General features: G+C 46.8%; 1 protein-coding gene across 7 annotated transcripts in view; it reads left to right on the forward strand.

Moving 5' to 3' along the window:
- The window catches only part of CSMD2 (CUB and Sushi multiple domains 2), a 624779-nt gene that overhangs the window by 323167 nt on the left and 288562 nt on the right, over nt 1-13050 (forward strand). For 6 of the 7 annotated variants that reach the window (XM_051832052.3, XM_051832047.3, XM_051832045.3 and 3 more), the window contains exon 10: nt 7845-7966. The exons of the other annotated variant lie outside the window; for it this stretch is intronic. In XM_051832052.3, coding sequence (XP_051688012.3) covers nt 7845-7966 — 122 coding nt within the window. The remainder of the gene's footprint in view (nt 1-7844; nt 7967-13050) is intronic. 7 annotated transcript variants of the gene reach the window in all.

Below are 13050 nucleotides of genomic sequence, written 5' to 3' on the forward strand. Positions count from 1 at the left end.
GGGGGGGGGGGGGGGGGGAGCTCTGGTGCTTTGAAAGGAAGTCCACAGTTGAATAATGGACTCTTCTTTTCCCCAAATGTGTTGTGGGCCTCGTTTGAGCACTTGCAGTGATTCTGGCCCACTGGGCTCTGCATTTGCTGCTGCACCCTCACTGAGCACTGGGCTCAGCTTTCTCCATCCGCTGCCACTGAGGAGGAAGAGGAAGGGGACCACGGTTCAAGTCCAGCCATCATTACAGTTTAGCTGTGTGCCCTTGGGCCAGTTTCTTCACCCCTCTAAATTTCTTTTATCTTTTTCCTGCTAAAAAGAGGTAATAATAGAACATTGCTTCATGGCATGACTTTGAAGAAGAGGTGAGGCAGTGACCTTGAACGTGCTTGTTGAGAAGTGATGCTGGGGGTCTTTGAGATTTCTTTGCACACATGTGTGGGCTGAGCACTGTGCATATACAGCTTCCTCAAGTCCCAGAGCAAGCCTCGGCCTCTGGCGGCCCTGGAGGCCTGCAGAGTTGGTTTCCTCACCATCCTCACCAGTCACATGGCAGGGCTACTGCTTGGGAGCCCTACAAACTTTGATCTAGATCACAGTCCTGCCACCTGGTCACTTACTAACCCTGCACAGGACCAATAAAACCTGCCCTGCCCCCTGATTATCAGACTGAATTAGGTCATTGTGTGGACAGCCACCAGCCCCAAGTGTGGCGGGGCATGGATTTCCAACAGAGGTGCACCCTCATGCCATTCTGTCTCCCTCTAAATTTTTTGTTTATTTATTTTATTTTGAGAGGCAGAGAGAGAGAGAGATTTCCCATCCACTGGTTCACTCTCCAAGTGCTCATGGTAGCCAGGGCTGGCCACACCAAGTAAGGAGCCTAGAATTCCATCCAGGTCTTCCACAGGGGTGGCAAGGACCCAAGTTTTTGGGTCATCAGCTGCAGCCCCCCAGGATATGAATTAGCCAGAGGCTGGAAATAGGATGGGACCTGGGACTGAAGCCCAGGGACTCCATGAGGGATGCAGGCATCTCAGCTGCTGAGTCACACACCCAGCCCCAGTCTCTCTCTCTCTGGCTCCCCTCACAAAGACCACTGTGAGGGAGAGAGGGAGAGGCGGAAGGCTCCTGGTTTGGAGTTTGGACTTCATGATTTGTCCTGGGCTTATCTGAAGGCCCAGGGCTGAGACGGATATTAGATTCAAGGGTCTCTTTATGTTGGCAGTTTTCAAGGTTTTTCTTTTAAAATCTTTTGGTTTTAATTAATTGGAGTTCCTATTATAATTGTGATTCTTTTAGTTTAAGTGAACCCCACTCTAAGAACAAAAAGAGACAAAATTCTTTGAATTCTAAGAAGCTCTAACTCCGAAACAAGTTCCTAAAAAATTACATTCTAGAAAGGACTGCCATCATCCACACTGGTATTATTTTTCCTCTAATGCATTTAAAATATGATTTGATTTTAAATACTCATTTTTCCACACAATTGATTCCACTAAAACACAGAGCCTGGCACATGCAAGGGTCTCAACAGGCGTTTGAGGACCACCTGAGTGCGTCAGGGATTGAAGCAGATGAACCGGCTGGGGCTGTGCCCTCACTTTGGAATTTGAGATCAGACCTATTCAGGGGATTTCTTTCCTTTGCCTCCCACCAGAGGACCAGAAGACGTGCTTCAAATTGGATTCCTAGAGACGGTGGTCAGTGTGAAAGAAACACTCTTAAACCAAGGGTGCACAGACCCAGGGAGAGGCAGAGTGGTATAATATGGGGCTTGCCATGATGGAGCCCAACATTTAAAAATAAGGTTTTGCAGAAAGTAAGTAAGACAGGTGCAAGAGGAGCTTCTCTGATGAGAGCAGGGGCAGGAGGTTTGCACTCACCTCTCCCTCGGCCGCTCTCAGTAGCCTCTAAGCAGAGATATCGGGGCTCCAGAGAATGCTGTTCATACACCACTAGCATAGCAAGAGGACCCACTGACATCTGGGAGACCTGGTCTGTTGTGACCACAGGTTGGTGTTGGTGGAGGGCAGGGACTGTCCAGCCCCAAGTAAATCATTAACAGAAAACCATGTATTTTTTCCTTTTGGGCTAAATCTGCACACACACATACACACACACCTCATGAAGTTTGTATAAAAATGGAATTAAGAGAGAACTCTATTTTGGTGATTTCAAATACATACAGGTTTTCGTAATGCACACGTCCCATGAACTTTTCAGATATTTATACACACAAATATAAGCATAATTCTTTGGTGGGGATAGAATTTCAGATTTGGAACTCAGAGACCTAAATTCAAGTTCTTATTTTACTACTGATCAACCATGTGGCACAGGAGAAAACCACCCTGAAATGCTATGAATCTTTCCCCTCATCTGTGAAATGGGAGAGAAACATGGCAAATACAGCACCAGCCAGGCTGAAGTCAAGGCCGTGATACTCAGAGGCGGCTGTTTTCCTTCTTGGTGCCCTGCATGGGATCAGTTTCCTGGCCCACCCTTTAAACAGTATGGTTGCCCAGAGTTCTATTTTCATCTCTCTCCCCTGCTCTCCTTTCTCTCCTCACTCCTCTCCGTTGGTGTCCCTAGGTGATGCACACTGACTGCGCTAGACTACATGCCCCATTGCTCCAACCCTGAGAATGTCCCTGAATCCCTTATCTATGTGTACTAATGATAACACTCCCATTGGTTAAGCTCTTTATACTTGTCGAAAGCATTGCACCAGGCATTTTTCATAATTTCTGGATAGAGGAGCATGGTAATAACCATATTTTATGTTTAGCTAAAGCTTAGAATGACCAACTTCCCCAAGGGCACAAAGCCAATCAGTGGAGCCGAGCTTCAGACGCTGACTCCAAGGCTCAGTCCTTGCGCCTGCACATCCTTGAGTCTGCATGTTGGATGGATCCGTGCAGAACAACTCCCCCTCCACCCTTTCTGTTCTTTGGTAACTCTTTATTTTGATATAATTCAAAATTTACAGGAGGGTTGCAATAATGTGCAAAGAACATATAACCTTTATCTAGATTTTTAAAACTACTTGTAAGGCATTAGTATAGAAGAAAGACACTGAAGAGGGCCAGAGAGAAAATCCAACAGGCTCACTGAAGCCAAAGAAAGTGAGTTTCACAAAGGGAGAAGGGTCAGCAGGGTCAGATCTCCAGAGAAGTTCAAGGATAATAATGACTCAAAAGTAATTATTGAGGTTACACGGCTCAGCCCAGGGCCCAAGATTTGAAGTTGTCTCTGCAAAGAATCAGTGAGGGAGCTGAAGGAAGAGAGGACTGACTTGGGCTGAGACTTCCATCATGATGACAGACCGTCAATCAATCTGTGGCTCTCCTGGCGGCCCCTAGGCACCAAGGATGAAGAATAGAAAAGGTGGACGGTACAGCCGCTCAAAGGCGGCCGTTTTGCCAAGCAGATATGAAGGTGTGGAGAGAGCGAATGGTTTCAGTGAGGAGCCCTGAGGTCCAGGCAGAGGGATGAGAGAGGAAGGGTCAGGAGATCAAGAGACGGGAAGAGATGCAGGAGCCAGAGGACTGGAGGGACAATGACGCCAGACTCACTCTGCTGGAGGCACAGGTGGTAGGGAAGGAATGGAAGGAATGGAATGATCAGTTTAAGACCTGAGAGTCGGACCTCCCAGGGTCTCAGGACAGCAGGGCCCCGGGGCCAGCTGTGAACAGGGCTGATCTTGGGATGGAAAGAAGGCAGGGGTGCCAGATCTCGTGAGAAGAGGTTGGGCTCCAAAAAGAGAGGATGTGCTGTGTTGCTACAGGAGGAAGACAAAGAGCACGTAAGCAGGCAGGATTGCACACTTAGGGAGGGGAAGGAAGGATGTGCCTGCCAGATGGCTTCTCAGATCACCAGCCCAGAGGAAGGGAGGTGAGAAGAAGCGGGGGAGGTCCGAGAGAGGCGTGCGGAAGGTGTGAGAATGCAGGAGAGCGAGAGCTGGCAGGGCGAGATGGTAGGGTCGCCAGGCAGTGTCTAGGATTCTTCTGAGATAGGTCATTGTGATCTTGCAGGGTCATCAGTCTTCCTATTCCTATGAGTGGTCTTTCTCCCAGCTAAGCTCATCTGTGTGGGAGCAGGGATGGAGAATGGAGGCGAAGAGCTTCCTCCATAATTGATGTTGTCCAGGGAGCAAAGGAAACAAGGGTTTGTGGAGGATTTGCAGGAGAAAACTCGTAACGGTGGCCAAGGATGTGTCAGTTGGGCACTGCGAGGAGAAAAGGCAGCAGGGGGCTGATGAGCAGAGGGAAAATGTGTCCTCAGAATGGAGGTCTGGAGCGGGCAAGAATGAGTTTTTCTCGAGGCCCAGCAAACATCTGTAGAAAGAAATACAGAAGGCGGGGCATGGGCACTGGGCTTCAGTCATGGTAGGAATTGGAGCAGGAGGTCTGAAAGCCATTGCAGCTCTAAGTAGGGCTTAGGGCACCTTAGAATTGGTCGGCGGGGTGGTGGGTCCAGAGGACTGAGGACAGGGCGAGAGGGGAGGTCTGTAGTAGGAGAAGCCAGGAGGATAGCACAGAACGGAGAGGGGGAGGAGATTTGGGGAGAAGCTAGAAGAGCACAGGTGTTTACGTGAGGAGCACTTGGCTTGTTGTTTTAGTGCCACACCTGGCAGTGGATCCGGGTTGGGGGGTATCTCCTCACAGTGCCCTGGACTGTGATACGTCCCTCATCAGGTCAGTGGTGCTCAGAGGAAGACTCAGGCTTAGAAGGTCTCAGTCACCTTAGACACCTTAGAAGTGTCACTGTCACCTGTCTAGAGGAGCCCTGGGTGGGAAGAGGCAAGTGGAGGCACTGCAAGATCCACTCATTCATTTATTCAGTGGACACCAACGGTGAGCTCCCTGTCTGGTGGTGGGTCCCAGGGGGACATCTGTCTGCCCACAGAACCCCTGGTCTTGCCCAGATATTGGAGGCAAAAAGGAGCTGATGCTGTATTCAGAGTGTATTTTAAGGTGCTCCATGCTATCTGCAGATCGTAATATTTTAATTAAACCCCTCTGTACTGTAAGTGGGAAATGCCTTTTTGCCCTGTCTCTCTAATTACCTTCAGCATGTGTCAACAGACTGCAAATACCGTCTGATTCTTGGAAACAAGTGCAGGATAAATGGAGTCAGAAGCTAAGGGTTCTGGCAGCAGACTCTGACTTTCCAGAAAAGGTGGAGGAGGTGTGTGGGCTTCTTGGCTGGCCTGCAGTTCTGAAGGCACGGGTCCCCTGGCAAAGGTGGGCTGGTTTGTGGCCGCGGTTTTGATGATCTTGTTCTAATTTGTTTAGTGATTCTGTGAGTCTCAAGCATGACCAGAAAGAAACCAGGGAAGGCAGAAAACAGATCCTCAGCCTTGGGCACAATTTTGGGCATAGAGAAAGGAATGGATGTGGCAGGTAGAGTCCCGGGCCGCTTTGTTGAATATTGACCACATCCAGGCCTGGCTGGATGCACATGCCTCGTCTCATATCATTTCAACCTCCCTGGGGCTCCATGAAGTGATATCTTGGCCACATTTAAAATGAATAATTAGTTATTTGTAGGGGAGAGTGATGGGGGTAGGGGAGATCTTCCATCTGCTGGTTCACTGCTCAAATGGCGATGGCTGGTCCAGGTCTCCCATGTAGGTAGCAGGGCCCACGCCCTTGGGCCATCTTCCACTGCTTTAGCCGGGAGCTGGATCAGACTCAAACTGGCACTCTGAAATGGGGTGCTGGTGTCACAAGTGGCAGCTTAGCTCATTGCTGCACAATGCTGTCTTTTTTTTTTTTTTTTTTTTTTTTTTTTTTTTTTTTGACAGGCAGAGTGGACAGTGAGAGAGAGACAGAGAGAAAGGTCTTCCTTTGCCATTGGTTCACTCTCCAATGGCCGCTGCGGCCGGTGCACCGCGGCTGGGCGCCACACTGATCCGATGGCAGGAGCCAGGTCTCCCATGGGGTGCAGGGCCCAAGGACTTGGGCCATCCTCCACTGCACTCCTGGGCCACAGCAGAGAGCTGGCCTGGAAGAGGGGCAACAGGGACAGAATCCGGCGCCCTGACCGGGACTAGAACCCCGTGTGCCGGCGCCGTAAGGCGGAGGATTAGCCTAGTGAGCCGCGGTGCCGGCCTACAATGCTGTCTTATCACCTCCACCACATTGTAAAGACAAGGAAGCAGAACCAGAGAGGTTTTCTAATGTACTCAGACTTCAACACCCAGTAAAGGGATTTAGATGCGGGAGGCTGAGATGGCACACCTGGCAGCCTGCCCGCTGTTCAACCAGCGCCCCCCTTAGGGCCCACCTGTATCCAATGCAAAAATCTGTGCATTTAAGTGGTTCTCAGCATAGAGCTAAAGGCACACGTGAGGGGAGGAGCTTCCTCTTGAGACGTGTCCAAACTCATTTTGGGAGGGGGAGACGCAGCCAGATGCAGAGAGGAGGGAGCAATCCTGACCCAAAAGCCCCTTGCAGAGACCCCTCTAACCACACCTGCTCTGCTGGATCATAATCGTTTTCCCACCTGCTGCCTACACTGGCCAGGACCCTTCAGGGAGGAGCATCGGGTCAGATGTTTCTCCCTGCCCGCCACCTGGGCAGCAACAGGCACTTAATGAACTCTGGAATGAATGGGCACAGGATGAGTTCATGAAATGGGAAGAGTTTCATTATGTTCGGGAGCACAGAGCTTACTTTCTAGACCCTCCTAGGTAGGCTGTCCACAGAAGGTTTGTCATGATGCTGGCCCCATGTGGACAGGTGCACTAGTATACTCGTGCCCATCAGCAGAAACCAGGTTTGATATGACTTTGATTTTATATACTCGGGCGTGTTGCGTTTGCTCACAGCTCCGTACTGTTAGGCGCTTTGCCTACAATTAGGATGAACTGCCGAGTGGGCAGTCCTGGAATGGGCTCATAGAATCCTTGATGAAAATAGCTGAGCGCTAACATTGAAGAATGAAGTGGCCTGGACTGCAGCAGGCGTCTGGAAGGAAAGCAAACAGCTAGGTACAAGGTGGTACCTTAACCGTTATCAATCACTGCTTAATCTAATTAGTTTAGAAGCTATTTTAAAGAGCTTAATTAGATTAAGCTGTGATTGATACCACTTTATATCTACTTGAGTAGAGCACTTCTTCTAATTCACCTTGAATCTTTATGCTTCCAGTTGGAAGCCCTGATGCAGGCAGGAGCTGAGTGCGGGGAACAGTGAGGGAAGGGCTTGATGGGACTGAGCTTGCCCTGTGTGCCTGGCACCTGAGACCTGCTGGGGTGGCCTGGACAAGGACATCCTGAGATGCCACTCTGGGAGGCCAGTGAGGTGGACAAGGGAGAAAGGGGTGGCTGGCAGGACCTGGAATGAGATCAGCCTCCTGACTGAGCAGATTTGGGTTAAGAGCAGCATTGGCTGGTTTGGAGAATTGGAGAGAAATAGGCAAACACAGGCAGATCTGCGGAGTGAGGACTGGGCTGCTTAGCAGGCCCATAGGTACCGGGGGTCCACCTAGCTTTAGGGCAACAGGTTTTTAGCCCATTCCCACGGTGGAGTCAGGGTGATGGGTGTGGGCAGGGGCTGCAGGGAGGTTCCCGGCTTGCCTTGGAAGCCCACCGTGGCCTGCATTGCAGCAGGACAGGACAAGGCACACGAAGACTGCCCCTACACCAAGGCTCCAGGCCTTGTGACCTCCCGGTGAACCTGCTGAGGACTGTGCAAGAAGGATGCCAGAGGCCAAAGGTTATGTCTGGGGTCTGGGTCTCTCCAGAGTCCATCTGTTCTGTGCAGGCAGGACGTGGGAGGCAGGAAGGGGGACTGGACCGAGTCTAATCTGAAAGGCCTGTTTCTCCTCTCCTCTCCTCTTGGCAGCCCGCATGTGCGATGCCCACCTCCGAGGTCCCTCGGGCATCATCACCTCCCCAAATTTCCCCATTCAGTACGACAACAATGCACACTGCGTGTGGATCATCACAGCGCTCAATCCTGCCAAGGTAAGGCTCTGGGGGCGGGGGGCAGTGTGCCCTGAGTAGGGCCAGGTCGGGGCAGTTGGTATGCAAGGGTTTTACAAACCCACAACTTGGTTGGTGGTGGAGTCTCTGCAGATAATTCTTTGACATGGCTTTGATTAAGTGCTGCATAGATAAAAAATATATTTATTACGTATAAGTAAGATAGAAAGAACACCAACTACAACAAACACCTGTGTAGCCATCATCCAACCTAAGGAAAAGTCATCACAGCTGCATTAGTGATGTGTGTCCCTCATCCACCCCATTTCATTGCCTTAACCCTCAGAGATGACTGTTAACTTCTGTGTGTTTAGTACATTTTCAGCTCTGTTGGCCTTCGGACTTCATGTCAATGTAAGCATGTCATATGTGCAGGTGTTCTTAATTGATGTCAGAATTAAGTCCCTAACATTGATCTATGTTATTGAGATTAGTTTTGCATTGCTAAGACATCTTTTTCATGTTTATCTTTCATTTAGTTTTTTTTTTTCTTTGCCATGCCCTTTATTCTCTGTCATGAGTTGTATAAGTATCTTGCCCAGATCCACAGATTATCCTGTTGGAATCAGGATATTCTGCTGCAGATCAACTGCAGCAGAACTGGTGTCTTTTGATTCCAAATCTTTGAGTCCATGAACATTGTAAATCTCTGTTTGCATAGGCTTCTTTTTTTAAAAAAAATTTTTTTTCTTTATTTATTTGAAAAGTAGAGTTACAGACAATGAGAGGGAGAGACAGAGAAAAAGGGCTTTCTTCTGTTGGTTCATTCCCCAAATGGCCGCAACGGCCAGGGCTGCACCCATCCGAAGCCAGGAGCCAGGTGCTTCTTCCCGGTCTCCCATGTGGGTGCAGGGGCCCAAGAATTTGGGCTATCTTCTGCTTTTCCAGGCCACAGCAGAAAGCTGGATTGGAAGGGGAGCAGCTGGGACTCGAACCGGCGCCCATATGGGATGCCGGTGCTGCAGGCAGAGGATTAACTGGCTGTGCCACGGCACTGGCCCCTCGCAGGCTCTTTTAAGGCTTTCCATAAACTTGTGTAATGTTTCCATGGCAGATCTTAAACATGTGTTAATATCTGAAAAAGTTCATGGAAAATGCATATTGTGAAACAATGCTGCATGATTTCAGAACTTTTTTTGCACCAAACTAAACTTACCTTTTAATACATTTTGCCACATACTTTTTGGAGTACTCTCATAATTACTCTTAAATGTCTTGTATTTTGTCACTGTAAATCACATCTTTTAAAATTGCATTTTTCTACCTGTCTCTCAGCTGGTGTTTAGAAAGGCAACCAATTTTTAAACTTTGGTTTTTGTATAAAGCAACTACCTTATAATAGTCGACCTGTGAATTCTGTGAAGTTTTCTGCATGGACAGCATGCCTCTGCAAGGAGGGACTTGTTTTGTTTCTTCCTTTCTGATCCTTATACCTTTTCTTTCTTCAGCTTCCCTCACTGTCTGGCCAGAACCTCCCATATGAGGTCACTCTGTTGTGATGGTCGGGGGGAGGGGGTGCTCTTGTCACTGCTGTTTGATGGAATGTGTTCTATTTCTTCACCGCTAAATCTGGTGTTTGCTGAAGTCTGTTTAAAATTTCAATATACTCCTTTGTGGGTTAGGGAAGTTTCTTTCTAATCCTAGTTTGTTCGTAGCTTTTATCAAGAATGGATGTTGAATTTTATCTAGCACTTTTCTGCATCTGTTGATATGCTCATATTATTTTTCTCATTGATTCTTAGTGTAGTGAATTAAATTGTTTGACTTTTATAATCTTAAAACCACCTTGCACTGGATAAAGCTGATTTGTTATTTAGCATTGTTATTTTCATACATGCCTATATTTGATTCGCTAACATTTTGTTGGATCATTCACTCTTATGTCCTCGGTTAGATCAGTCTGTTCTTTGGGGTTTGGGTTTTTGTGTGTTTGTTGTTGTTTACATATTTCCCTTGCCAAGTGTTTTGTATCAAGATAATGCTAGCATCACAGAGTGATTTGAGGATGTTTTCTCTCTTTCTGTCTTTTAGGGTTATTAATGGAAGGTGAAATAACATTTGCTTTCAGTGTTCAGTGAAGTTTTTCAGCAAAACTCTCTGGATCTGGCATTTCCTTTGTTGAAAGATTTTAGACTTATAGATTTAATGTCTATGATGACTGAATGATTATTTAGGCCATCCGTTTTTTCTGGAGTCCATTTTGTTAAGTTTTCAAATTTGTTGCATATGAAGTTGTGCATACTGCCTCTTACATTTATAGTTCTTGCTATTATTGTTTCTGTTTTCTTTTGCATATTTATTGACATATTGTAGTCAGTATGGTCAGAAGTTTCACATTTATTTGTCTTTTCAAAGAACAAATTTTGGTTTTGTTAATACTCCTGCTAATATATTTATGTTCTATTTCAACTGTTTCTGCTCTCATCTTTATAATCTCCTTTCTTCTATGGTATCTGGGCTTATTCTGTTGTTCTCTTTCTAGCATCTAATTTTCGTCCTTAGTCCATTATTTTCAATCTTACGCATCCAAGACTATAAATTTCCCTCCATGGACCACTTTGGCTGTATTCCTATTCCTACTGATTTTTATACGCAGTTTTTCTGTTATAGCTGAGTTCTGAATATTTCCTAATTCCATTATTGTTGTTGAACAACAGCAGTGCTTCTAATAACCCTGATTTATTCCCAAGTATTTCTAAATTTCCAAATAAAGGATTTTCTAGCTGTCTTTTGGTTACTGTTTCTTAAGCTTTTGGTTAGAGAACATTGTCTGTTTTGAAGCATTTGAAATTTGTTGTAGTACTTTCTGGACTAATGTTGTCAGTTTCACATCTATTCCATTTGTGTTCGAAAAAAATAGAGGCAGCTTTTACAATTTTTGTCTTCTAATATGCCCATTACATCAAGCTTGTTAATTGTATTTATATCTTCATTGATTTTTTTTTTGTTTTCTTGATCAATCAACTGAAGAGGGAGGAATATTAAAATTTCCCACTCTGATGATCAGTTTGTCTATTACTCTTTAAATGTTCTGTCAATTTTTTTGCTTTATATATTTGGAAGCTGTTTTATTACAACATTCAAACTGCATGTTATACATCTTCCTAGTGAATTGAGCTGTTTGTTTCAAAACCAATTATGGACCAATTATGAGACTGTCTTTATCTGTAGTAATATCTTTGACCTTAAAGCTTTTTTTCCCCACTAGCTATTATATCAGCTTTCTTTGGGTCTTTGTCTAATCTTTTCTGTTCTCTTACTATTAACTTTTCTACTTCCTTATGCTTTATATGTGTTTTGTGTATTGCTGGATTTTTAAAAATCCAGTCTGACAGTCTACCTTTGACAAGAGATTTTAAATCATTTAAATTACGCAACCATTTCTATTCTTCTAGGATTACCCCAAAGTACCCCAGCAATATTAATATGGTTACCTAATGATGTCTCACATTAAATAGTAATTTCATGTTCCTCTTGAAAAGCCAGTAATCTTAGAGGACAACGGTGCTAATTACCCCCTCCTGATTCATGCTCTGTGGTGTGTGTACTTTCATGGTATCTTACTTTTTCTCCTGAGCCACTCTTAGTTATTGTTGCATAGAGTCAGTATCCATTAAGAGTGCATTGCGTAGCTACTGCTTTTCCCTTCTTGCACATCAGTCCTTCTCTTTGGAATCACTTTCTTTCTGTCCAGAGTGCCTGCTTTGGAATTTGTTTTCCAGTTGATGGCAGACTTTCCCACTTCTCGTTTGTCTTTAAATGGCTGTCTCCTCTGAGTTTTGAAAGAGCACTGCTATGCACCGGACATTTGATTCTCAGTTGACAGTGACATTCTCTGTGCCCATGGAGGTGTTTCCCAGTGTCTTCTACACGCCACACTGTTGCTGTCAGCTTCTCGCCGCTCCTTCCTGCGACACGTGTCCAGCTCCCTGTGTGGTCTTGTCCTTGCCTCCGGTCTCTGGCAGGTTCACCATCACGTGCCTAGGTGTGATATGGCTGTTGCCTTCTTCATAAGCTTCTTGGATCCATGGAGCACGTCTCTCCTCAGCTCTGGAGGCTGTGTAGCCGCTACCCCTCCTTTCTTCTTCCCTCCTTCCAGAAGTCTGACAGGACGTGTCTGTCTTCCTCACTGTCGCGTCTTGATTCCTAAGCCGTCTCCTGTGGTGTCCCTCTCAGCCTGCTAACTTAATCTTTGTTCAGTGATTTCTAGCCTCTGTTAGAGTCATTTATTGAAGATTTTTTGTAACTTTAAATACTAATCATTTTTTATTTTATAAGGCCCTGGTTGGTTCTGTGTCAAATGTTGTTGGTCATATTTTACGGTCTCTTACTCCTTGCTCATGTGTGGGATCCTATGATCCTGCTCAAGTTCTTTCACTGTGTTTAACATGCCGTTTTATATTCTGTGTCTGATACGGCTAGCATCTGAAGTCTCAGCAAACTGGGGTCAGTCTTTGGTTGTTTCTCACTTCCTGCTCCCAGAGCCAGGTTTCCTTCTTTGTTGTATAATTTTTGGCTACGCCACCAGAATCCTAAACGTTGTTTCTGAGAGTTCTTTGAGACCTAGGTAGAAGGTGGTGTCCTCCAGGAAGGGTTTGCATCCGCTGCTGCCGGTGCTGAGGGCATTGCCTGCCAGAAACCTCTGCAGACAAAAGCTCAGCGTGCAAGTTTCACAGCACCCGCGCCGTGGAGGCTGCAGGTCCACGGGAAGGCGCACTTAGAGCTGTGCATCCTCGCGGGCCTTTCTGTTTCCTGGGCACACAGGACTAAGGTCGGAGAGAAGCAGTCAGCCCCGAGGTCTACCCAGAGGCTGGCGGGACAGGGGGAGGAAGCCCAACTTCTGGTTCATCTCCGTGCCACAGGTCCAGCTGTCACGAGCCCAGCTCTGTGCAGGGTGTTGTATCAAGGGCTCCACCACAGGGGGCCCAGACCTTGGTCTCCTGTCCCCACTTCACGAGGTCCTGACAGCTGGAGCTGTTCTCGACCAGATCCTTTCTGTGCACCGAAGTTCTGTGGTTTGGGCTCTGAGAATTCCTTGTTACGTGGTCCGCTCAGGCTGCTGCAGC

This window comes from Oryctolagus cuniculus, chromosome 7, assembly GCF_051225735.1.
Source record: "Oryctolagus cuniculus isolate XC-2025 breed Fujian yellow rabbit chromosome 7, ASM5122573v1, whole genome shotgun sequence".
Taxonomy (NCBI): Eukaryota; Metazoa; Chordata; class Mammalia; order Lagomorpha; family Leporidae; genus Oryctolagus; species Oryctolagus cuniculus.